Below are 27,152 nucleotides of genomic sequence, written 5' to 3'. Positions count from 1 at the left end.
CCGGCAAGAGAAAAGTGGCTGAGATAGTGCTTGAAGACCCCATGAATGTAGACACACACACACACACACACACACACACACACACACACACACACACACCACCACCACCAACACCAACACCACCAACAACAACCACCACCACCACCAATAACAACAACAACAACAGAAAACAAAATAAAATAACAACAACAACAACAACAACAACAACAACAATAACAAACTCTTTAAGCTGCTGGCCATGGTGGCACCTATAATCCTAGCTCTTGGGGAAGCAAAGGCAGGAGGATCATTGTGAGTTAGAGGCCAGCCTGGTCTACAAAGTGAGTCCAGAATAGCCAAAGCTACACTCTAGAGAAACACTGTCTCACAAAAACAAAACAAAACAAAACAAAACAAAACAAAAAAACCTTAAACCCTTATCCAACCACAGCTATGAAAGGTCCGTGGCAGTATCTAAATAAGCCAAACGTGATCTCTTTATGTGATCCAGTCTCGAGGCTGCATGTTTTACTCAAGAATGTGAGCGCTTGGGCATAGACAATTATAGCAGCTCTATTTACTGCTGCCTAAATGTGGAGGTTGCCAACATGTACTTCATCAGGGAAAAGTCTACCTAAACATTGGTACAAATAGGCAATTGAATGCTATTAAAAATCTTTTTTTTTAAAGTATTGTCTTTGTCTTGTGTTGTTAAAACAGAATACCATGACTAGCCAATTTATAGAGTAAAGCTTCCTTCTCATAGTTCTGGAAACTGGGAAATCCTGTTCAGGTGTTGGCATCAGCCAAGGGCCATCATGCTGAATCATGGCATGGCAAAAGGCAGAAAGGCAACAAAGAGCACTTGTAATCAGGAGGCAGCTGAACAAGTTTTTATCACTAGTTGGTCTTGTGATGGCTACCGCACGGCAAGGATGGGTTATATAGTATTTGTTCATGAGTCTTCATAACCTAGCTTTTAAAATATCTTCATTTAATTTTCATTATGTGTCTGTGTATGGGAAAGCACACCTTAGAGCAGGTGCCTAATGAGGTCAGACTTATCTGACCATCCCTCTACCCCAGGATCTGAGGTGGCTGTGAGGCACCCTACATGGGTGCTGAGAACCATACTGGATCCTCTGCAAAAGCTCTATGTGTGGGGAGCCATGGTAAATTCTGCCATGTTAGAAATCCCATGGTTAGGCTGCACGCTGTGACCTTCCAGTTGCTGACCCTTACTGAAGGAAATCATGAGTTCTAGGCTGCCTTTAGGTTATTTACCTTTGAAAGAAATCGGAAGTTCTTTGCAGGGAAGGACCCAGAGGATTAAGGAGGTTCCTACAGGGAGCTATTCAGGCTGTGGTATTCTTTCCTGGGGGCTAGGGAGAGTGGGATCAGAATAGATCCTATTGACTTTGCTATATATAATCTTACTTGTCCACATGAAAGAGAGTCTTGAGCGTCAGAAATTTCCAGACTTGACTCAATATTTCTTGCATCTCTGTACCCCACTTTCAATCCCCACTCCCTCTTTCCAGTGAACCCTGGTTCAATTTATCCCACAGGCCAGGAAACATCAAGTACGCACTTTTAACTGCTGAGCCATCTTTGCAGCCCCCTAACCCCTTCATTTGATGTTGACACTGAGCTCTGTTGCGTTGAAGGTTGTTTTGGAGACTATTATAGCTGTGCTTCCCATGCGTCATCCACCACCAGCCCCACCTGTAGGTCCTACCTGAAACACCCACTCTCATCTGGTGCTCTTTTAGTTCCCTTCAAATACTGCATGCCACCCATAAGGAAGCAGACAGAGCAAATTCCATGAGAAACTTTTCCTTGTGGTCGTCTGCCCTTAAACAACCACCTTACCACCTTTCCTCCTTCCTACTGTTTCCACAATCTAGGACGTAGCATTCTCACAAAAGACTGACTTCCTTTCCTAGTTCTCTAGCCCTGGTAAGCTCGCTCCCATGGGCTTGCCTATAGGCTGGAGGCTTATGGCAGTATCACATTAGTCCTTAAATTGGATTTTCCTGTGGAGGTCTGCGGTATTTTCTCTCCTCCCCGAGTTCAGTACTTCCTTCTCACCAATCTTCCACTCACCTCCCTAAATCCCAGCTAGACTCGGGCTCATTTGGCCACCAGCCTCTGTGACTATGCTGTGCTTCTGTCAAGCTCACCTCTCTTTAATTAGGTCATTGAGCTCTTCTCATGAATAGCATAGTCTCTGCATTGTCTTTACTCTGTAGCCCATTTCCACACCCTCTGATCAAGCCATTCCAGCTCTTTTCTCCTCAGTGCTCTGGGCTTTCTGACCTCTATGCCTGGAATAACTTTCCTTAGCCCAAGTCTGAACTAATGAGGTCAAATCCTTACTCAACCTTTTTAACTTCTTAGTTTTGTCTGAAGTTCTAGAAGCTTCTCTTCAACTTTCCTGGTGATCACATGGACCTTGGATTATTTTCCTTTGTACCGAAGGTCATGGGTGAAAGCTGCTAAGTTTCCTGAGTGGAAGACAAATACCAGTATTACCTCATAGAGTCATGATAAAAATTACACACGATGACTGATAACCAATGTGTTCACATATTTTATGAGTTTCTTTTCTGTTGGGTTCAAATTACTCAATTTTTATCTGAGCTCTCTGTAGTAATAAAATATGAAATCCTTCTTTTTCCTCTATCTCTTCTCAAAAAGGAGACTATAAATGAAACTACTTGACAATTTCACTTTTATTCTCACATTTTCTTGAGGGAGGAAGAAAAAGAACGTGAATCATTTTTCCTTGAAATGAACTAAGGAGGTAATATAAAGGAGAGAGATGGAATGAAAAGGAAAGAAGTGAAAATACGTGGGAGATTAGTAAGGAGTGAGGAGAGAGCTTATCTTTGGATGTGAAAGAGTAACATTTTCTTAACTGCAAACTCCAAAGCCCAGTCAAGGCACTGCATTTACAAAGCCAAACTCATACAGACTTCAAACCTGCTGTAAACATGGAGTGGCTGGGAAATGGAACACCAATTTCCTGTGCTGCTCACCCATGCTTTCAGATGTGACCTGATCACCCAGGTCTGCAGATGGCCCTTGAGCAGCTCCTGTTTTCTTAACATGACTTGGCCTAGAGTTGTGAACTTTTGGCTCATAAGGTCTGCTTTTGCAGTGACCTGCCAAGGAGGCTCATGGCTTAGTGCTGGGCACACACTACACTGAGAAAGACCATGAGCCAACTGGCTTTGGCTCTGCAGAAAGGAATGATTCTAAGTTACTGAGGGAAAAAAGGAAGTAGGGTACCTCTGTTCTGATCATACAAGTAAAGTTAACTAAGACTCATCATTTTCCAAGAAATAGCCTCTTTAAATGTGAGAAAAACATCTCAGACCCTGAATTCTACATAAGACTATTATGTTCCTTTTCTTCATTTATTTTCATCTTTCTTTTTTGGGTACTTAAGACTTTGCTTCAAAACAAACAAAACAAAAAGCTTAGAACCTAAGTTATGTCGAAGCTGGCACACAACCTGGATCCGCATCAGTTATCCTAAGAAATTCTAACGTCAGAGTGCATTAATTCCAGGACCTGGACCTTTGTCACACATTCATCCCTTAGTGTTTTGGAAGTCACCTCATGTCATTGGATTTATTGGTGGCAGGGTTATTTTCCAGTTGTCCAATAATTTTTTCCTATTTAAGAGTCAGAAATAGAAACATTCCCTCATAAAGGAACTGAATAATTTGGAACATGAACAATATAAGTATTTATTTGAAAAATCATTTTCCATTTCAGTAAAATGGCAAATCAGCTTTAGCAGTTTCTTACTACCAACTCTAGTTTGCCCTCACAGTTGCTTTTAGCCATCATATTTAAAGATATTGCTACAGAAAAACTATTTCACAACTTTTATAGAAAAAAATACAGTCTAACTAAAGCAACAAAGCTGGGTGATAGAAAGCTAAGATTTGAAACAAACTGACATGAACACAAATAAATAAATATATACAGAAGAGACAATGCCAATGAAAATCTTTACATGGTAAGACACAGTGACAAGAATGGAGTTTATCTAAGGACCCTAGACTAAAACTTAACACACATGGTGAAAAGAGAGGATGGCCAGTGAATAACCAGACTCTGGATTGGTATTGTTTAACACTTGTGTATAGGCTATACTCTGCCTGAGCCACATATTTGGAACTGAAGGTAGAATTTAGATCAGCATTTAAATCCACTTGCAAATATTTCTAGTCCTTCTTGTTCCTTCATTTTTTTCTTACTTGGTTATTGGGAATTTTTAAGTGGAGCTGACGCTATTGTCAAATATGAAAAAAAAAAGGTTTTCTCATATCTGAATGCTTGTAAGAAGAAATCAAAAGCAAAGCCACTTTTAAAGCTAATTCATAATTTCTATTAGCTGAATATTCACTTTGTGCAGAAATCTCACAACAGAAAGCTAATTCAAATATATCATGAACACTTAACTTTGAGGGGGAGTATGTGAATATTCAGTGACTATTTGAGATTAAAATTTACGTATATGTGTGCTCTGGTACAAGAACAGCCTGCTAATGTAAGTGCAAAGAAAAGGATTGTCTCTACAGAGGTGACTCTTACTCATCTTCAGATTCACTATCCCTTTCTCCTACATGACCTCCTCCTCTGTGAAAACCCGGCTTGGCAAGGTTCACATCCACTAAGACGGCAGGCCAGGCTGCTACAACTCACCACCACACTCTATAAACAACAATTTTAGCTTAGCAAATAACTCCATGATTGACAGTAGAGAGAGGAGAGGACCCTTTAGCTGGGCAAAGCTACATCTTAGCTGAGAATGAGCTTTCTACACAGAGGTTCAGTTCTGGCCTCTGCCTTCTAGCAGACTGGCTGTGCCAGAATCTCACCCCTTGTCATCACTTATCTTGCCAAACCTGAAACTTCCCAGAGAAGCCTAAGCAAGGCAAAAGCTAGCATGCACTGAAGCCAGTGGAATAGGGCTCCATCACTTGAGGTCAGCCCATACCCTCATTGGCAAGCACACATTGTTTAGGCTAGTTTAAGCTGCTAAGTGTTACGCATGACTTGCACGCCACAGTCTGATCCATAAAATTTACAATATAGAGTAGTATATCTTGCCACCACCACCCCTGAGGCTCTTATACACTCTGATTGGAGGGCTCAGTGCAAATAGTTTTTAGACTAGCAGTTGTAGGCCTAAATAGATCTATAAATTATTGTGACTAACAGAGACAGCTGTGTGCTTCAATGAATGTTCCTTGGAACAAGATGATCACTTGGGCAAGCAGAGGTCTCTGAAGCTTGTGTGATTTGAAATGTCTAGAAAATCATTAAAGAAAGAATAGGACCACATAGTCTCTAAAGTGTGTTCTCTAAACAGCGAGAGGCCATTGCATACAGTGGACTTAACTGGAATTTTTATTCCTCTCATGAGCCTGCGGGCCCATAGCACAGTGGAGGAGGATGGAAGAGGTGCTTGTTCTTCAGTCCCATGAGGCTTCCTTTAATGCAATGTCCAGATTCGACTGGAATTATGTACATGGGATGATGGTGATGTTTAAGCTGTACGCCTCAAGAGATTAGACATTTATACATTAACTAGATCAAATTTTTGAAATACCTTTTTTTTAGCAAGTTATGTTTAAGAACATTCAATATTTGCCATAAAAGGAAAAAAGTATGTTTAATATGTGGGTGAAATATTAAACATTCTTTTCTACTTATGGTTGAAGTTTCACAGAAAGAGAAAAAAAGATGCTGCTATCTTCATACAAATAGCATTGGAACAGAACCAGTGAGCATTCAAAATCACTACAAACATTAATTAGTGTGTTTTCCACAACAGCTTTATAAAAGTCAGGCCACATCAGAACCTAACTATGAGGTGTAGTAAATGAGACCTAAACTAGAGTCTGTTCTTGGGTTTCTTTTTCTAGCGACCTCTACTTTTCAGGCCTTTCCTCTCACTCTGATGAGGGAATTGATTCAATTACGTTCTAACCTGTCCTATCTCCTGGCAGTGCTCAGCGTGCCCGTAGTTCTAGGGTGTGATGATGAAGCTAGTCCACAGAAGAAATATTCTGAAAAGATGAATTCTGCACCTCACAGAAGCTTCCATAACAAGATGCAGTTCTCGCAGCTCTGCAGTTACCTAGGGAACAGCACGCTGACTTCTGCCGGTCATAGCTTTTGCTGCTGGTAACGCTTCACACTTCTCCAAACAGGTTTTCCTTTTCTTTTCTCTCATATTGGTGACATTAGAATTTTGTGCTGTGGCTGAAGGTATCTGACAGGATAATATTTTTATAGAAGTTATCTGAATGAGCATTACAGTAACCCTTGACCTTATCGATAACCTGATGGACGGGGATGATTGACGTCTGTTCTCCACCAGCATGGGTCAGTTTTGACAAGGACTTGTCCATGGAAGTGTTGTCTGCAAGAAATGATGAAAGAGATTAGTCCGCAGGATTAGCTTGTCACAAGCCCAAGGCCTTGGCACCCAAGAGGAACATGAATGAATGGAAGGGAGTTCTCTGTTCTCTCACAGGTTATGGACTAGGCAGTAGTTAATTATGATCCCCCTTCAAATAAACTTCTAATGTTCACTGAACCTTAGCTTGTTTTCAAATAATTTCTGTCGTGGCATGTTATAGAAAAATATCTCCCAAAACGACACTCTTCAGAATTAATGAATAAAATAGTTGAACTATAAAAAATACAGTATGCACCAAATTGCTCCAAAGTCAAAAACAAGGGTAAAAACTTAATGAAAATGTATTGAAACACTCATGAAAAGAGATATGAAATATGAGGTATATTTTACAAATAATATAGAGTATGAAAAAGTGAGCATATAGCTGCCTCTGAATTTAGAAGTACAAGAAGACTACATTCTACTTATATAAGTTTGACACGGTCTAAATTTTTAAATAAAATTTAATTTAAATGATTTTAGAGAGTAAATGTAAATCAAAATAAACATGGAAGACCTTGTTGAGGGCATTCCCTCATGGCTCTTATTTGTGAGATGAATGGGAGTTAACAAAGGCATTATCTTATTATAAAGTCAAAATTATTTTCACTAGAAATGTTTCAAAAGCAATGTCAGAGAAATTAATAGCAATTAAGGGCTACTAGATAAATTTCTAGAATTTTAAAATACTACATAAGTACATTTTTCCCACAGACTCAGAAACTCTAAAATTGCCTCAGGTAATGATCTGAAACTTGAAAGTCACACCGTCCTTATTATCAGTGTAAAGCTCTGTGTTTATATGAGCATAATCAGTCTCTGTCTTCTCCTTCCTAATACGCTTTGGGAAAAGTTTTACCCTCAGATTAACCAAATTACAGATTTCAGAGTGATGATAAAGGGGAAAAAATGGCTTCACTGTTGTCACATCTCCTCTTTGTGAGAGAAACAAACAAACAAACAAACAAACAAATGATACCTCCATAACACTGATCTCAATAGCCAGAGCTCCCAAATTGGAGTATTTACTTAAATCCTTTTATGTTCTGAGTATACTGGACCCAATATATGAAATGATTTGTAAAATGCATCACTAAGTATCAAAGTCTAAGACATCATTGTGGTATCTACTGCTCCACTACTGTTCTGTATTAAGGCAAACGCCAAGTCAAAAGAAGGCTAACACAGGAAATGGTCATCTCATCTCAAGCTAAAGAAAACCAGGGAGAAGAGGCGATGGCTTATTGGATGACTGCTGGTGAAATGGCAGAATGAATGACTGGCGCATGTCCTAGCACTGATTAGGAAAAAAGCCTGGGGGAGTCACATACAAGGGCCTGTCCATGAGGCTCTCAGCAAGCTGGTTGATTTTGTGCTGCCTTTGGGTTCACGGATTCACTAGTCACTGGTTTTCTGTTGAGGATTGTCTTGTTAAGTTAAATATTAATAATGAATAATTTGTACTTGAAATTTTTTTTTTTAGCAAATCACAGGTCTTTGGAGAAATGTTGATGATGCATCCCTTCTGGCTCCTGGACAGTGTCCAAGGGCATGTGTTTTTTAGAGACTGCAATTGGCCCCATTCCAAGAATATGTTCCTACCAGGTGTAGTTCATACACTCATAGAGTAAAACTCTCTCTCTCTCTCTCTCTCTCTCTCTCTCTCTCTCTCTCTCTCTCTCTCTCTCTCTGTTCTGTATGTATGTGTGTGTGAATGCAATACATCATATAAAAACATGATGTCCCATGGCTTCTGCTTAAATATCACATTATAAATAACAAATATTTAGATTGTGTTTCTGAAAACCAGGGGCTAGAGATATGAACCATGATTTGGCATATATTGAAGTCTCAAGCAGATAAAAATCACCACAAAGCAGCTTGCAATCAACAATTTCTCAATCAAGACTTCTATGAATGTACCATGACACACCCACTAATCCAAAAGACAGTAAAAAAGAAAAAAGAAAAAAAAATCACATCATATAACAAAAAAGTTTATTAAGTACTTCTTTTTTTGCTTTTGTCATTATAATACATGTCATGTGACTCACACATCTGGGGCATGGTACATTTCCTAGAAGGCGCAGCTTGCACAGCCCATGCAGAGAAGAGCCGGCAACAGCCCCCTATCAGAAACGTCAGATTGCAGCTCAGTGCAGGGGTCCCATTGTGCTAGCTGAGAAGAATCGTAAAGGACAAGGCATTCTCCTGGTGAAGCAAGCACCTTAGCTTCATCCATGCACACGTTCCCATTACCTTGCACAAACTCATGCATCCAAAAACAAAAATAAAAAGCAGGAAAGATTACCTGAATGTTCCACTTTTGCTGAAGGATTCTCTTAGGAGAAATTATCTACACCGTAAACACATGAATGTCTAAATCAATTCCAAGAAGTAAACCAACTACATATTTATGAGGGACACGGAGTGGCTTTCTGCACACCCCAATCCATCCTCAGTAGACAGCTGTCCCACCAACAACTGCCAGGGATGTAGACTTGCAAATAAACTGTAATTCAAGAGCTTGCAACATGAGTTGCAAGTATGAAACACCTCACACGTATCACTCCTTTTTAGAAACATGTCAAGTACTGGTCTTTTCTGCGCCATCCACTTATTTCCATCATGCTCTTAGATGCAATTTAGGATTACAGTGTGCGCTAGGACACTGCAGCTGTCGGTCAAGGGGTTTAAACTAAAACTAGAAATCCCATCCTGAAGTTAAACGTTTAAGCCATTCACACATCTCACTATCAAGTAGCGCAGACATTATTTCCCTGTTGTAATCGGTGGTTATTTGTGCAAATGCTTAGTGTCAGAACATGTGGCCACTGGAGCTCTGCTGAACAACCAGCACATGAACAAAGCAAGATTTCTGACAGTCCTTACGACTTCATGATTGTTGGGCTCCCTATTCTTTCCTATTTTGTTAGCAAGCTAAAGGATAGTTGCCACTTACTGTTTCTCATCACTTACCAATGGTTAACAAATCAAGCCTTAAAGAAAATATTCATCCTTACATGGTGCCTCTTTGCCCCTCCCCATTCCAATTTTCTGGTTTTATACTAGCAAGTTTCACACTGGGTTGAAATGTTTTGCAATTTGATTTCTATGTTTTTTTTTAAATTTTTATAGTATGTGATTTATTTTTTTATTTTATACATTTTTTATTAATTTATTCATATTACATCTCAGTTGTTAGCCCATCCCATGTATCCTCCCATTCCTCCCTTCCTCCCACTTCCCCCCTACTCCCCTCCCCTCCCCTAAGTCTGTGTCTGAGGGGGACCTCCTCCCCCTGAATATGCTCATACAGTATCAAGTCTCTCCTTGGTGACCTATTATCTTTCCTCTGAGTGCCACCAGGCATCTCCATCCAAGGGACATGTTCAAATATGGGGCACCAGAGTTTGTGTGAAAGTTAGATCTCCTTCTCCACTCAACAGTGGAGAATGTCCATCGGCTAGTCCAGGTAGGGGTTCAAGGTTTACTGCCTATTTTTTCCTTGGCTGTTGCCACAGTTTGCGGAGGACCCCAGGGCCCAGACTCGCCTGTAGTTTTCCAGGACCCACTGGATCCTTCTATTTCCTCATTCTCCCAGGCTTCTCACACCTAAAGTTTCAATAGGATGTCCTCCCCTCTTACCCACTATCCTGGTCAGAATGGCTAAGATCAATAACTCAACTGACACCTCATGCTGGCGAGGGTGTGGAGAAAGAGGAACACTCCTGCATTGCTGGTGGGAATGCAAACTAGTACAACCACTTTGGAAAGCTATCTGGTGCTTTCTCAGAAAAATGGGAATAGGGCTTCCTCAAGACCCAGCTATTCCACTCCTTGGAATATACCCAGAGGATGCACTACCACACAACAGGGACATATGCTCAACCATGTTCATAGCTGCCTTATTCATAATAGCCAGAACTTGGAAACAACCTACGTGTCCCTCAATAGAAGAATGGATAAAGAAACTGTGGTACATTTACACTATGGAATACTACTCAGCTATTAAAAACAAGGAATTTCCAAAATCTGTGGACAAATGGATTGAACTAGAAATTGTCATAATGAGTGAGTTCACACAGTAGCAAAAAGAGCTAAATGGTATATACTCTCTTATATCGAGATACTAGTCCAAGGTGTACGTCCCCATGATTTCTATGTTTTTCAATAAAAACTGCTTTAAAATGAAACATCACAATTTCAAAGAGAAAACTGTTTCAAGTCAGACTTTGAAGGTATACTAATATTGAAAGCTAGTGATGCTATAGGCATGGAGATGTAGTTGGGTTAAACTATTTGCAATTTAAAATTTACAAAGCTGATGGCTTGAGTCTTTAGGTGGGCAGGATACTTTAGATAAATCGAAGCCCATCCCTCCAGCTGGCACTGGCATACACCGGTCATCGCAAGTCAGCATTGTGATGAAAGCAGGTAAGTGGAAACCAACCAGACGGGAGATTTACAGGCCCAGAACGACTCACCTGAGTGGCTGTTTCTTTTGAAATAGGTGTTGGAGCTGGATTTTGATTTGGACGTGAGATACGTTGAATTGGAGCCAATGGAACTTGAAGATAACGATTTCCCCAGGTTATCGGAGCTCTTCTTGATGATATTGGTAGCTGTCTTACTCCAGTCTGGAGAGAATAAAGAAGAGTACTTTATCAGTTGTCTTATGAAAAATGCCAGCTGCCCCAGAAACCCATCACTGTGTCATTTAATCTTTACAGAACAGCCGGTTTCCTCGTATAATCAGCGACTTAAAGAGATTGACAATGGAACCTTAGGAAGCTGAGGAAAGAGAAATGTCTTCCTCTGACCTTGTGCGTACACACACACACACACACACACACACACACACACACACACACACACACACACACACACACTATTTTGTATTCCACTTCAATACCCTATAGGTGAGAAGTGTTCGCAGGTTTTAAAAAGTTAGTGACAGTTTCCTCCAAATGTTTTGTCCCTGGAAAGCAATCTCTTCACGCAAAATGCAACTGAGAATCTGGAAAGGTGGCAAGTGGATCTAGTGTAGTGGAGCCTGCAGACTGGAGTTGTCAAACAGAAGTCAAAACTAGAGCAGTTTTAAAACTGTCCAGACTTTATGCTTCTTCTCTACAGTATTCAAAGGTGAGGGTCAAAAGTGCTCGGATATCTTCCAGCCCTAACATTCCCAGATGCCAGCACAACTTCTTCACACGCTCTGTTTGTAAGGCACTCTCCAAGGATTAGGCTTCTCTGACCAGTGTGAGGAGGAATGTCAATATTTTCAACTGCTTCTCCTGAAAGCCCAGCTAACCCCGTCCCTTTACCCGAGTTGTCCGCTAGCCGAAATCTGCCGCAGCAGAGGTGACGCCGCCACTGTTTCTGAACGTTCTCCTTCATTGCACAGTGGAAGATGAATATAAATAAACCTGCGACAAGAGAGTATGAAACTATGATAAATGGCACATTATTAAGATAAACATTACTATGTGTGTGGGCTTATCTTAAAATTTTATGACTAAGTCATGGAGGGACAAAGATCTTAAGGAATGGACTCTCAGTGTGAACAGTGGGCAGTTTAATCTTTACAGAAGAACACATTAACTCAGAACTCACAATGAGCGCATGGACCTGATGCTGTCTTTGCCTGTTCCGCCTGCCTCTTGACATAACTACACTCCTAAGATTCAATAATGATGTTCACCTCTGCCTTCATTCCCATCTCTCCCCAATACAAGATTCCAACCCACTTGACTTCTAAACACCTTGCCTTAGCTGGATCTTTCGTTAGCTGCATCTCAAACTTCAGATGCTCTTAACGCAAGTTCTGACTGTGCCCCCCGCCCACCAAAAAAAAAACCCACTTGAACATTTTGTTTTGCAGTGTATTAGGCTTGTTCTCACCCGACACCATGCTAAGCACTCATTCTTCAGGTCACATAGTAACAGTCTCCTGTCCCAGTCTAACCATTAACTCCCTAGAAAGGCCACTGCCTGAAGTTATAATAATTCACTCTCAATTTAGCGGCTGCTCATCCACTTTTGTGTATGCTGATCAGAATACGGCACTCTTGTATTCTTTGTATGCTCATTGGTTTGTTTGATTATCTTCTCCTAGTGGACAATAAGGCTCCAAATACAGCTGTTTGTCTGTTTACCTTTGTGCTGTAGTTGTTCCTGAAATAATGCCAGGAATTATACAACAAATAAATATTTCCATAATGAGTGAATCATAGTAATCGGGTTAATAAGATGAATTCACCCTGTGTTCAATACATAAACATATACTCATTTTAAGGATGATATGTGATTAGAAGTAGAGAGTTCAAAATAAGGCCTATTTATGGGCTGGGGAGATTTACCAGTGCATAAAGCACCTCCTAGAAAGCTGTGAAGAGAAGAATGCAGATGCCTGTATCTTACATAAATACTAGGTGGTCAGGGCAATGGTGGAGACATAGGATCCCCGGAGCAAGCTGGCTTGCCAGACTAATTATACTGATTATCTTTAGGTTCACATGAGAGACCCTACCTCAATCAATAAGATAGAAGGCAAGTAAGATGTCCAGTATCAACCTTGGGTGCCACAGATATATACAAAGATGTACACACACACACACACACACACACACACACACAATGACAGAACTTTGAAGGCAAAAGTTGTTGAAAAACATGCGAATGAGTTTTGAGGTAACAGTCTTGTTCTGTGCTATACTAGTGGCAGTGATGATGTGTCTATATGAGAAGGGCCTTGGAGAAGATGCACACTTGAATGGAACCTTTAAAAATCTTGGAGAGGAGGGGAAGTGAGGGAAGTAGCTAGAAGATTAACTTGGTCAGTGACTATGTGTAAAGCACTGAACTTGACATTGCAGATTCAGAAGTAGAAGTAGAAAAAGGAGGAGGAGGAGGAGGAGGAGGAGGAGGCTGACCCTCAATAATTTTATCATAATTACCATGTAATTTTAGGTTTAATTATATAAATATGTGGTTTCATTACAATATCATTTATTACTATTTTGCTAGTGATTATGTTTAGTAGCCCACTTCTTTGTCAGAAATGTTCTATCAGCTAGGTTAATGAAGTTCTGAATCAAGTTTATCCTGGTCATAAGTTTCATCTCTACTGGCTAGCTTTCACATGGGTTCTATGCATGCTACAGAAGGAGAAAAATAAATATCAGTCTATGAGCCCTGGGTACCACAATACTGACTGGTGTGGTATGATATGCACACTGGTGTACCTGGGCATAAATGTGAGAATAACCAGTCACTTTCTCATTAGATTTAAGATCTTATCCAAAGGATGAAACCATCACCTGCAACCATTATTAGTCAAGAACCTGTGGCTACACAGGTCATAAGTCATGGGGTAGAGCCCACTGCTTTCTCGACACTCTCCTAAATGGATGCAACATTAAAGCAGCCTCTAACAATTTATCATTATCCCCACCGATTGGAACACCTCTCAATGCTAAGCCTTGTTTCACAGTAGATAGTCATCAAACACCACAAACACCAATGTTCAGAAAGTAAAGGACTGCAAAGTACTCAGCCCTAAATGGGACATCAGGGAGGAGGGGACAGAAAGACTATAAGAGTCAGAGCAAGGAGATGACTAGAGGAAAACAGAGTATCTTAGACACAACATGGCAGTTACCCACATGAACTTATGGTGGTTATGCTATGACTGTATACACAAGATCTGCCTAAGATAGAGCCAGACAAAAAATGTCAATGTGTAGATGGTCACCAAGTCCCACACTCAGCGGAGGGTAACATGTCTGCTGGTATGAGGTCATTTTCTATGGTTTTATGGCCCCTGAGAGGGTACCCATGCTCCAGTAGATGATTCGGTACTCATGTACACACCAGCAGCATAAGTGGACTCAGAGGGTTAAAAAAAAAAAAAGAGCACATGAACTTGGGAAAGAGAAGTGTTGGCAAAGACAGTTGGGAGGAAGTGGAGTAAAAGGGATGGGGTGTGGACTTCAAACCCCATTATATACAAATATGAAAATCTCAAAGAGCAAAGGAGTTTGAGGAGTCCTAACCATGAAAAGCTTTAGTAATCCAGAACTACAACTCACCCCAAGATCCCTGTGCTATGAGTCAGAGGAAGAGGGGAAAGAGGAAGATGCCTGGCTGAAGGCATGAAAGCTCTCAGAGCAAGGAAGGACTTCCTTCCTTGCCTTGGGGCTGCCTAGCCTCCTCAGGGAGCTGGGAGGAGGCATCAGTCAGACCAGACCTCATCTCTACATCCAAATGACTGAATTTGAGGCCTGTGTCTACCAAATCCAGTGTGCTCCTACAGGATCTTCTATTAATATAATGCATGTGTCACCAATAGTGCCTACATAGAATTGCTTACTAGATGTTTCTAAGTTTCAGGGTGCTGCCAGAGTTAAAGAGTCCAAAGACTGGAGAGTAAGGAGGCCTGAGGTGGGATCTACGGTGCTGAAGACAAAGAAGGCTGTTGTTTAGATATTACCTGTTGGTTTAGGTTTACTCTATTTTCCATTAATGAAGTCAGAATTTTCTAAATTTGTTCTTTGAGGAGTTTCTTGTTACATAATTTGGAATAGAAGTAATTCTGTGATCTTAAACAACTATATGACGCAATCACCTGTGTCAGCTGGAAGCTACTCTACTCATTAAAGGATGTTCATTACCAGCATACATCAAAGGGTTACCTTGGGGCCTAACACTGGGTCAATGGTTGTTTTTCAGCTGAGAGCAGAAGGTAAAGTTTTGTAGTCATTATTTTCCTTCATACTCTATTAATATCCTGTTTAACATTCAGTATTTTCATATGTCCTATGGGGAGGAGAAATGAAACTTCAGAGAGTCTTTATGATAGTTTCAGAAGATATTTCACTAGAAAAGAACTAGGTTTTAAATGACTTTTGAACTTTTGGGCGAGCTAAAATATAAGTTATTTTTGAGAATCACATACAAACCTTGATCAGAGAGAATAAGTTTAAAATAAATTGACTTAGTAAAACATTTTTAAGGATTATATAACCAGGGGTGGGAGATATGGTCCAATGGTTAAGAGCATTGGTTATGTTTATAGAAGATCTCTGCTCCCCATACTCATGGAGACAAACAACTGTCTGTGACTCCAATATGAGAGGATCTGATGCTATTTTCTGGCTTTTGAGGACATGAGGCACACACTTAATACATAGACATACATGTAGGCAAAACACCCACATGCATAAAATAAAATAAAAAATAAATCTTTAAAAATTGAAGCATCAACTGCTTCAGTTTCCGTTCCTCATCAGAATAAGACAGCTCCCAGGACATTTTCAAAGAAAGCTTCCAATCTCAATTGGTCCAGAGTTTCAGACTGTCCCACACAGGACTCTAATTAAGCCTGCAATTTTACAACATTTAGAATCTGGGCCAAAAAATGCTATTCCTAGCTTGTTTAGCCATTTCCACAATTTTATTTGGGCACCTATAAAGGTTTATTCATCCCAAATCAGCCAGAAGAAACCTTAAAAAAATGATGCCCCATTTCTGTTAAGGGGGTTGGCTAGGTTTTTGGTTGGTTTCTTGGGCTATGGAGGGTTATTATCAATGGGAGCTGGTTACAAGTTTTTATTGGTCTTCTTTGGAGAGAAAACAAGGTTAAACTCATCGATATCTCTCTTTTCCTTTATCTTACATTCTTAGGTTTGGAGATAAGGGTTGAAAAGAAAAAGAGGGGAATGTAGAAATATATAGGGATGATAGAAAAAAAAAGATTAGTGAATCTACTCCTCAACTTAATGCCTTAATTGTTACTCACAAGGATATTTTTAATTCACTGATATAAAATTTTGTATATTGATGCAAAATAAGTTTAATTCTAGATACAGTGGTATAGAATTCAAATGTAAGTATATATATATTTCTACTCTAATATGAGGTATTGTACCCATATAACTAAATTATAATACAAAGTTTACTTCTAATACTTGTAAAGTGCTATTGCAGGCTGTTTAGGATAAATAAGTTATACAAGTTAATTGTTAGTTGATAAAATCATGGTCATGTCAATTACTAGTCTACTTTTATCAAAAGAATATATATCTTAGGTATGGCAGATAGATATGATTCTATAGAAAGTTAAGGTAGGTTAGTTAGATAACTATCAAAAACCTCAGAGGCATGCAGAATATGGCAATTAAAAATGTTTTTATTATTTTAAATATTCACTGACAATGAGACAGGTTAACTCCTGGCAACATCCAGCCTACCTCAAAGAGGATGATGAGCATCAAAGAACCTCCTTATCGGGATGGCTTCAAATGTGGCAAACAAGCCACTGGGGGGAAAAATCTCATTTCTACCACAGACAGAATTCTGCTTAAAAAAGGGCAAGCTTGGATGCAGGCAGAGTTGATGGCCAAACTCTGCCTAGATAGGGTAAGGAAGTCCTCACAGTTCCTGCCTCACAAATATGTCTGTTGGACATATTGGGCCAGAAGGATGAAGAAGATGTTCAAACATTATAGAGAATTTTGGTGACTATTCAGGTAACAAACAGTCTTTGTCATCTTCTCATTTGGAAAGCTATTAACCTGCATGCCATGCATACTCAGGTAATCAAGTTTATTCCTTCTCAAGTCTCTGATGGAGTTAAATACCAGGTAGCTTAGTTTTACAATGAAGCTTAGTTGTTTTTGGGTTAAGATGTTTTTTAGGTCTAGATAGGTGTTTTAAGTTGATAATGACAATATATGATGGAGAGTGATTTACATTCAGAATTTTATATGCACCATATAGCCAAAACACTAAGAATGTAACATTTATATCATTCCTGATTGTGTCATGGTTCTTCTTCATATAGGTAGTTTATTATATTTATATATATATATATATATATATATATATATATATATATGTGTGTGTGTGTGTGTGTGTGTAATAATATAAATGTATATGTATATGTAAAAATAAAAATGTTTAATTTGTGTATATATATATATATATATATATATATATATATATATATATATATATATATATATACATATATATATATATAAAATAATCCAAGCCAGAATTCCTGAGCAACAGTGTTGTCATCTTGTAAACTGCCTTGATTATTTATTTCATCAACTTTAAAGCCCTCCATGCTAGATGAGCAATGGATTTCTAACGGTTCCCTACCCTCTTGTTTCCCTCTTGCCCTGGTGACTTTTTCAATATCAGTCTCCTACTATGCATTCACATCACACCAATACCACTATTACTTCAGAATTCACATTTTCTTAATCTTCAATAACTGTGATCATTTTTTTTTAATTTTTGAAATTAACACTATTTCCAGCTCTGATGAAGAAAGAAGAATGCCATAATGCATGTAGGGAAGCAGGGCCTTCCGTGGGAATTCTGAAGGTAGAAAATGTAACTTAGACCGTCTTATCACATCCTTTTGGAAGGAAGACTGGCTATGCAAATACAGGAGAGGAAGATGGTGAATGGATAGCAGACAGCACCATCGAAATATTATGAAGGGGTAGATTTGGTTTCTGGCCCTCAATCCTGTCATTGAACCCAGAAACTTAGTAGCATCTTACAATATCTATATCTATATCTATATCTATATCTATATCTATATCTATATCTATATCTATATATATTGCCTACTCTTAAATTCTGGCATAATAGTCATTGTATATTATGTGACTTGTCTTGATCTTGATCCTTCTGGAGCTATTTAACTGTTTGAAGGGAAAAGATATTTTGACTCGAGATTTGACTCCCATCTAGAATTCATTCCCTTCGTTTGACTCAGGCAGAAATGTGGCTTTCAGGGATACATATAAAACGCGTAGCTATTTCTTAGGTGTTGAGATTAATTATAAAAAGCTTTTTTAAAAAAATACCAGAAAGACTTTCCCTAGATATGATGGAGTAAATCCAAGTCAATGTAAGTGGCCATCTGTCAGTGTTCCAAAAGGTCTCAGTCAAATCTGGATGGAGGAGGGGAAAATGATAGCTCTGAGTGCTCACCTGAGAGCTGTTTACTATCTAAAGGATGCTGGTACTTTCCAAAAAAGACAACAATAAATTTTGGGGAGGGGGAAGCAAAATTTACCTTATATGAACCTGAAGCCTAACTTCAGGGGTGTAAGAGGAGGTCAGGTGAACCACAGTGGCCGACCGTCCTGGTAAAAATCAGTCAATAATTCATCAAACCAGCTATTTGGGCAGGGCAGGTTATGTGTGCTACATACTTGACCATTGGAGAAACAGTCTAGATGGCTTCTAAGCTCCTGAGTGAGTTGGCACTCAAGACTAAACACCTCCCGGGTTCTCTTATTACTCAAACAAAGACAGCTGTTGTTAAGTTGGGTTTATGGCTGTTTTTGGGAATGTGTTTTGAGTCTTCTTTTCATACTATAAAGACACCCTTTACAAAATTGTTTCTCTGTGGCACAAAATGCTCTGTCAAAAGATGAGTAATGCGTTTCCTTGCAGTGTGTCATGTTTCACCCGACTTGATGTCATTTCAGGTGTCTGGGGTTGAGAGGTACCCACCTTTTAATTATATGTAATAAATATTTCATTTTTCACCTTGGCAGAATTTACACACATGCATTTTGTGCGCTATATTGTCACAGCCTTAACTTCCATGAGGCTCCTCACAGGCCCAGGAAGACGCAGTTGGTCATTTAGATTTTGGCCATCTGAAAATGTAACTTAATGTCTTAGTCTGCCAACAGGATTGAAATTAACGACAGTGATAAATTCCCATTAACTTATTGATAGTGCGTTTACTATCATTTAATAAATGGAGGTTGATCCTCACTTCTTAAATAAGAGCATTGATATGAACTGAAGGAATTTGCCTTAGTTCTCAGTTTCTATTAAAAACTATACGTTTTATACTGTAGCACCTAATAATGTGCCCTTTAATTTTCATATACATACATACATATGTTCATATATGTTTATATTGTGATTATTTCATTATCAGATGTAAACAGCTCTTGGTAAAGTCATTAGCTTTTCTTACCATCAGTTTACCTATTCAAAAAGAGACCATGGGAAAAGAAGGAGACTATGTCCTCTTTCTGAATTTCTTGGTTTTCAGACCTACAAATCTGATGGTAAAATTACAGATGTTAGATTAAAGTGTTTTAATAACTCCCATGCACTATACAGATATACACGACTTCTGTATGTCTAAATGTCTTCATTGTAACTAACAGCAGACATCTTTGAGCTGACGATAATCCCTGTTTTGTGTTCTCCTCAGTAGCTTCTGATTATAGAATTGTGTGATGTATTTATTATGCTTTCACATTTGGATATGTTCAATGGCCTGGTTAGACTTGACTGCTAATCTATATATTTTTTTATTTCTGGAAATAGAAAATTGAGGATCAAATTCTAGGTATGGATTAAATCTTATAACCTATTGAACTTGTTAGGAAACTCAAAATTCTCCATATGTTGGAGGAATACAAAAGGAGGTGGGAATTACATAAAATTTAGACAGTAGTTGCACCAAGTCATACTGTAGGGTTTTTTTTTTATCCTCTTCATTTTAGAAAGAAAAGAGAATTTTCTCACTTTCATTGCCTCATGGATTTTACTCCCCTTTCTCTTTAAAAATAAAGCCTCTTTATGTAACCTAGAATGACTTCAAACTCATTCTCTTTCTGTCTCTGCCTCCTGAGCTCTGGGGTTACTGACATACACCACCACACAAAACTTTATATACTTATACTAAAACATCAAGTTCTTATAAACCTAAGCCTCATGTTGAAGGTAGAAGCTAGCTCACCAACAAAGGCCATTAAATAAATTTATATACTGCTCCAGGAATCTTTTGTACAGCCTGGCTGGTGAAATAACTGTCCATAGGATCATTTCCTCGGTATCAGGGCCTTTGCATTTAAATTTTTGTTTATGGGGATGTTTTTTATATCACTGGCTGTGAATAAAAATGTTCTGAATTTGTATGACTTAAAAGCAGTCTTAAAAAGTCAGTGATTTATGAAGAGCATTGACTTGGTGACGGCTGGCAACATTTTTCCCTCTCGTCAGGAGACCCATGCTGGGAAAATTAAAGCATCTCAACTCTCATTAATGGAAACTGAGCCGTAGAGACAACTGGAGTGGCTGAAGTTTGCCAAGGTTGCCAGGAAATTCTAACCGTGAAACCAAGCTTGGGCTGGCAGATGACTGTGCCTTTCATGTACAATCCTGAAATATAAAACCGTGGAATGCCTAATGCGAGTGGACACTTTTGTCAATATTTACTTGGGCACTCTTATGTAGTATATCATAAAAGAGATTAAATAGAGGAATATTCCCATTGCCTGGCTGGATTCCTGTGCTACAAATTCAGTTTCCAACTTAAGGATACATGCTTGAGGTTTAGTATTCCCACATACTCATGATACAAGCCTGCAGATTTGGTCTGTCATGAGTCTGAATAAATTTGCTGAATTAATTAATGAGTATTTATGCCAGAGGCATCTCAAGTTGGATGCAGGCCATGCCATAGGCCTCTCCTTTCTCTCATCCAGCAATCCACTTATTTAACAGTCACTGAAAAACTACTCTGTGACAATTGTTTCAGTTCAAAAGCTAGTAGAAACTGTGGGATGACAAGCAGTGAATGCTAATTTCCTTCAGATTAGCATAGATGTTTTAGAGGGTGGTAATTGGGAACACCCAGTGAGGTTCTTGAATTTGAGGGTTGAGTAATACAATGCTGTTTTCTACCCCAGCTTAGATTTGTTTTGCTTTATTTAGGTTTTGATCCACGATCCACACATCCATGGTCCTATGAGCAGTAGCATAGCTTCAGGTTAGCTATTAGTAGTGTTCCCTTTGAAAATGCCAGACTATGAGGGTAGTGGTAGCAGAGGCCTATAATCCCAGCATTTAAATGGCTTAAGTAGGATTTTGAGTTTGGGGCTAAATGGGACAACATAGTGAGATAAACACACACACACACACACACACACACACACACACACGAAGGGTTGGGGGTGGGAGGGAAAAGGGAGAGAGGGAGAGGGAGAGAGAGATAGATTTCTGACTGTACCATTTAATTTCTTTTTTTTCCCTCCTTTATTAATTTATTCTTGTTACATCTCAATGGTTATCCCATCCCTTGTATCCTCCCATTCTTCCCTCCCTCCCAATTTCCCCTTATTCCCCTCCCCTATGACTGTTCTTGAGGGGGATTACCTCCCCCTCTATATGATCATAGGGTATCAAGAAGAGGATGTGCTTAGTCCTGATACAACTTGAAGTCCTGGGGTAGGATAGTGGGGGAGGGGGGAAGGCTCCCTTTTTCTGAGGAGTAGGGAAAGCAGGGGAGAGGGAGGGAGGGTGAGACCAGGGGAAGAGAAGGATGGGAACTATGATTTGGATGTGAAGTGAACAACTAAGTAATAAAGTTAAAAGTTTAAAAGAAAGAAGGAAAGAAAGAAGAAGGAAAGAAAGAGACTTTGAAAATAGCTCAGAGGCCTAACATGTGTAAGGCCCTAAGTTTAGCTCTCAGTACCACAAATGGAAGAATGCCATTTAATTTTCAAGACATAATTGACAGAAATCCATCCAGAGGCCACTAGAGGGTGTGTTATGGAATCAAACTAATTATTGTAAGGGCAGGTATGTTGGTGCATGCATTTAATACTATCACTGGGGCGGCAGAGGCAGGTAGATCTCTGTGAGTCTATGTAGCAAGTCCAGACTAGCTAGTGCTACATCGTGAGACACTGCTCCCTACCCCTACCCCAACCCCAGTGTGTGCATGTGTGTGTGGCGTGTGGGTGTATGCGCAAGTACACACACACACACACATACACACACACACACACACACACACACACACACACACACACACACACAGAGAGCCATGTACACTCATTGTGGTAAGATCCTAGAAGAAGATACTTTATAATTTTCTCCAAATGAAACATTGATATGTTTTATAGGTTGAATTCATTTCTGCAAGTCAAAAAGTCTAAAATACAGTTGCATTCCATTTCTAAGTCTGAGGAGCTAAGGAAGCAAGGTGAACTGTTCTGCTCATGCATAGAAAACCTACACAGTTTGCAAGAAGGGCAGCATCAGTGCCCTGAGCTAGAAAGAAGACAAAAGTTGGCTGTGCTCCCTTAAAATTCCTGTTAGGCTTCATACCACTCCATACCGCTTTCCATGACAGTATATTTATTGAATACCTACTACCTACCAGGCACTGTTTAAACATGTCTGGGATATATTGCTCTATGAGCATTCTTCCTTTTTACCTATGCAAGAGATGTCTAATGAATGACCACTTGCGCCTGGACCTATGAATGCTCAGCACCTGGGGTAGCAATAGAAACTTGACCTGTGCTGTCGGCAAATATGATAAAATTAGAAAGCAGCCACTGCTCAGGTGCCATTTATCTTACCTTGTAATGAATTGAAGATGGAGAAGAGGTACATGAAAGGGATATTTAAGGGTCCCCAGGCAAAGAAAGCAAAACCCCATGTCATGCCCAGCAGGAAGGTCAGGCTGACCACACTGCGCAGGTTTCTTAAAACCTCTTCTCTCAGGGTCCGGTTGCTTCTCTTTCCGTTCCTCCCACAGATCTGTACCATGACCACAATGAACATGGCAACATTCAGGAAGAACATGACTCCAAAGTATCCAGCACAGCTCACATAAAATACCACAGGATCCTGAATCCAGCAGCTTAAAGGAAAAAAAAAAAAACAATAATAAGATAAAAGAGTGGCTACCACACCCTGTTTACTTGTAACTTTCCTTAGCCTGGCTTGCACAGTTTGCAGAATTCTTTCTGAAACACCTATGAAAAGTCCACCCACTTCTGTGAGCCTAGGTTTCTTCTTTGATCCTTTCATAGGTGGTTAATCCCTTTGGTTAGTTTTGGATGCCCACTGTCTTAATCTCATTATTTAGGTCAACATTAAAAACCAAACAAGGTTGCTTGTTGAATTCTGATCAGTATGAGAGTGTGCTTGTTTGCCTGGCTCTGAACCACATCTGACCCTTTTCTCTTGTATGTCTCTACTTTAACAATGAGTATTTTCAGCACTCAGGTTTGCTGTGCTTTCCTGTCAAAGGGTGGCGGTGTGACCCCATTCCAAGAAACAACATGGAAGTGGCAGTCTAAGATATTTTGTGAGAGATATAGTATTCCAGCTGTCAGCTTCTGTCCATGTGAAAGAGGCCAGGAGACGTGCTGAGATGTTGGCTTTGGTTAGATTTAGCCACAATTTCAATGTTAGTGGTTACCTATGTCACTAGTTCCTTGTTGTCTATGATTAGCTAATTTATACTTTTGTCACATTGATAGATGATTAAGGATCCAAAACGATTATTATTTATATAATTGTTCTAGCCAAAGCAAGATATAGAAATAATGTGTAATTGGGAGTAGCTCTACAACAAGACCCAGCTATATCACTCCTGGGTGTATACCCAAAATATGCTCCACCATACAACAAGGACACTTGCTCAACTATGTTCATAGCAACTTTATTCATAATATTCTGGAATCTGGAAATGAACTTGATGTCCCTCAACTGAAGAATGGATTTAAAAAAAACTGTCATACATTTATACAATGGAATACTATTCAGCTATTAAAAACAAAGAAATCATGAAATTTTTTAGGCAAATGGATGGAATTAGAAAAGATCTTTTGAGTAAGGTAACCCATACCAAAAAAAAAAAAAATACAAATATAGTATGTACTCACTTATAAGTGGATTTTAGACATATAGTACAGGATTAATATGCTACAATGCACAGACCCAAAGATTAGTAACAAGGAGGATCCAAGGGAGGATACTTAAATCTCACTCAGAAGAGGAAATAGATTAGACAGAGGTAATAGTTGAAGAGAGGGTACAAAGTAGGAGAGGAGGTGTAGAGAGATACGAGAGTGGAGAGCAGAGCTGGAAACAGTGGGGATGGGAGGACAGAAGGCCTGTAGAGAAAAGAGAAACTGTGCATAGAGGCATCTCTGTGACAAGCTGGAGACCTAAGTAAGGGTAGGCTCCTGGGGGGATAAGAGGGGCACTCTAGCAGAGACTCTAGGTAGCAGGGGATATAGAGATTGAAGAGGCCACCCTCTAATAGACAAGTTTCCTAATAGAGGGAGGGGAACACCAACCCTCCCACAAAAACTTTAACCCAAAATTCACTCCGCCTACAAGACATGCAGAGATAAAGATAGACCAGATAGAGCAGAGATTGAGGGAAGGTTCAACCAATGCCTGGCCCAATCCAAGGCCCACCCCTTGGGAGGGAACCAGTCCCTGACAGTATTAAGTGTATTCTGCTATGCTTGCAGACAGAAGCCTAGCTAGCAGAGCTGTCTTCTGAGAGGCTCCACCCAGCAGTGTTTTGAAACAGCTACTTAGTGTTTAGACTCACAGCCAAATACCGGGCGATGCATAGGGAATCTTGTGGGAAAAGGTGGTGGTGGGGGTGACGGGGGGGGGGGGGAGCAGGAGAGGATCTGGATGTGACAGGAGCTCCATAAGAAGATGAACAGAGGCAACTAACCAGAGCCTGAGACTGAAGCACTAACTAAGACCCTTGCATGGAGTGGACCTAGGCCCCCTACGCAGATGTATCAGATGGGCAGTTCATGCTTCATGTGAGTCCTCTAGTAAGGGGAGCGGGGACTATCTCTGACAGGGACTCTGTTGCCAGCTTTTTGGTCACTTCCTTGTGGTGGCACTAACTTTCCAGGCCACAGGGGAAGAGGACAAGCTCAGTCCTGATGCAACTTGATGAGCTAGGGTGGATGAGAAATGGGGCTCCCCTTTTCTGAGGAGTAGAGGAGGGAAAGTGGAGGAGAGGGAGGGAGAGTGGGCCTGGGAGGTGAGAAGGGATAAGGCTATGACCAGGATGTAAAGTGAGCAACTTACTAAATAATAACCAAATAAAAATAAACCCTAAAGTTGACTACTGTATAGATGTTTCTTGCACACACTTATAATGCATATGTAAATGATAACATATCTTTATTAAAAGCGTACTCAGAAGGGCAAATAGAAGAGATACTAGAAGCAGTTGAAGAGAAAGAGCAGGACATGAGCCTATCATAGAGGTCCTCTCAAAGATATCACCCAGCAGGGGGATGAAAGCAGATACTGAGAATCATAGCTAAATTTCGGGGTGGAGTGCAGGAAGTCTTATGGAAGAATTGGTGGGATAGAAGGAACTAGAGGGGACAGGAGCTCGAAGGAGACCAAGAGAGCCAATAAATCTGGGTGCGTGGGAGCAGGGGGTGAGGTTACTTCAGAGACTAATGCACCAAGCAAGGACCATGCATGGTGATGGCCTGGATCCCCTGTTCAGATGTAGAAGATAGGCAGCACAGTTTCTTTGTGGGTCCCATAATATGAGGAGTGGGCATTGCCTCTGACATGGTCTCTGGTGCCCACTCATTGATCACTTCCCCCTGGGTGGCCAGCCTTGCCAGACCACAGAGGAAGAGGATGAAGGCAGTCTAGGTGAGACTCGATAGCCTGAGGTCAGATGATAGGGGAGAAGGGCTTCCCCTTTCTGAGGACTAGGAGAGTGGGTGAGTGGGAATGATTGAGGGAGGGTGGGACCGAATTATATGAGGGAGGGGGGCTACGATCAGGATGTAAACAAATTAAAAGTAAAACATTTTAAATACTTGATTTTCAGAAATATACCAGATAATAGATGGGAGAAAAATGCAAACTATTGTGTATTATGAAGTCTAACATCAATAAAGTTGAAAAAGAATGCAATTTTCAGATGTTCTAAAGCTTCTTTAAGCTATGGAAATTCTTAAGTACCTAAAAAAAATTCAATAATTTCAGGAAATTCAATAAAATGAATTATCCTCATTGTGGTTACTGAGGTAAATGCTTTCATGAACATCCTAAGATCATAGAACTCCGCATAATTTCTAGCATACAATGAGTGCTCACTAAACGAGATTTTGTGATGGCACAACTTTAAAGAGCTTTAAAATCCTATAACAACTGTGTAAAATAGATTTTACATTTTCTCATGTAAAACTAATTTAGCTTAAAATTCAGTGTTTCTTGTAAGGGCCTCCTGAAGAACACTGCATGGCATGCCCATGGCACTACATTTTCTTTAAACATGAAAGTCTCAAAGGTCCTAGAATTCTTTTTCAGGTCCAACGTGTTGGGGTTTTGTAGTGTTGCTTCAGAAACACAAAGAAAGGAAGGCCACGAGGGAAGAGAACTGATTATATATACAAGTGTAATCTGTCCCTGAAGCTTACACAGACATGTGGCCTGATGGGTCTCACACAATAAAAAATGTTCCTTAAGTGATCAGTAATTCCTCCAATCAATAGATATTGATGATCCACAATATGGTTAATGAGGACTATGAAAGATAATTTCTTAAACAATATAATAACCATAATCTCAATGACATTAATTTGTGAAGGAAGGTTTTACTCAAGAACTCTTGGGTCTCCCTGTTTTCTGAAAACATTCATATTGGGTCATTTCTGCTATTACTAATATGTATGCTTTGATGGAAGCAAGAGTAATCCAGAATCTCCTCAAAGTGAATGAGTCTTTTGAGTCAAAAAAAAAAAAAATGTATCTCAGCCATCTAACTCTCTAGAGCATAAAATATAGTGTTATTAAGATAAAGAAAGGTGGCTCTGAGCATTGA

The 27,152-nt window shown here is 39.8% G+C and overlaps 1 protein-coding gene across 6 annotated transcripts in view; it reads right to left on the bottom strand.

Annotated features, from left to right (window-relative positions):
- Positions 1-3,712: 3,712 nt before the first annotated feature.
- ADGRG6 (adhesion G protein-coupled receptor G6) overlaps positions 3,713-27,152 on the bottom strand; it is a 186,971-nt gene continuing 163,531 nt past the window's right edge. For 5 of the 6 annotated variants that reach the window (XM_084776096.1, XM_084776097.1, XM_084776094.1 and 2 more), the window contains 4 exons: positions 22,894-23,177; positions 11,794-11,895; positions 10,954-11,106; positions 3,713-6,427 (listed from right to left, as the gene is read on the bottom strand). In XM_084776096.1, the coding sequence (XP_084632222.1) occupies positions 6,249-6,427; positions 10,954-11,106; positions 11,794-11,895; positions 22,894-23,177 (718 nt within the window). In that variant the 3' untranslated portion in view covers positions 3,713-6,248. Of the gene's footprint in view, positions 6,428-8,777; positions 8,823-10,953; positions 11,107-11,793; positions 11,896-22,893; positions 23,178-27,152 lie in introns of all 6 variants that reach the window. The other variant, XM_084776099.1, reaches the window with a different exon arrangement.

This window comes from Acomys minous, assembly GCF_964271855.1.
Source record: "Acomys minous genome assembly, chromosome: 3".
In the NCBI taxonomy this organism is placed as follows: Eukaryota; Metazoa; Chordata; class Mammalia; order Rodentia; family Muridae; genus Acomys; species Acomys minous.
This window is presented reverse-complemented; position numbering and strand designations above follow the sequence as displayed.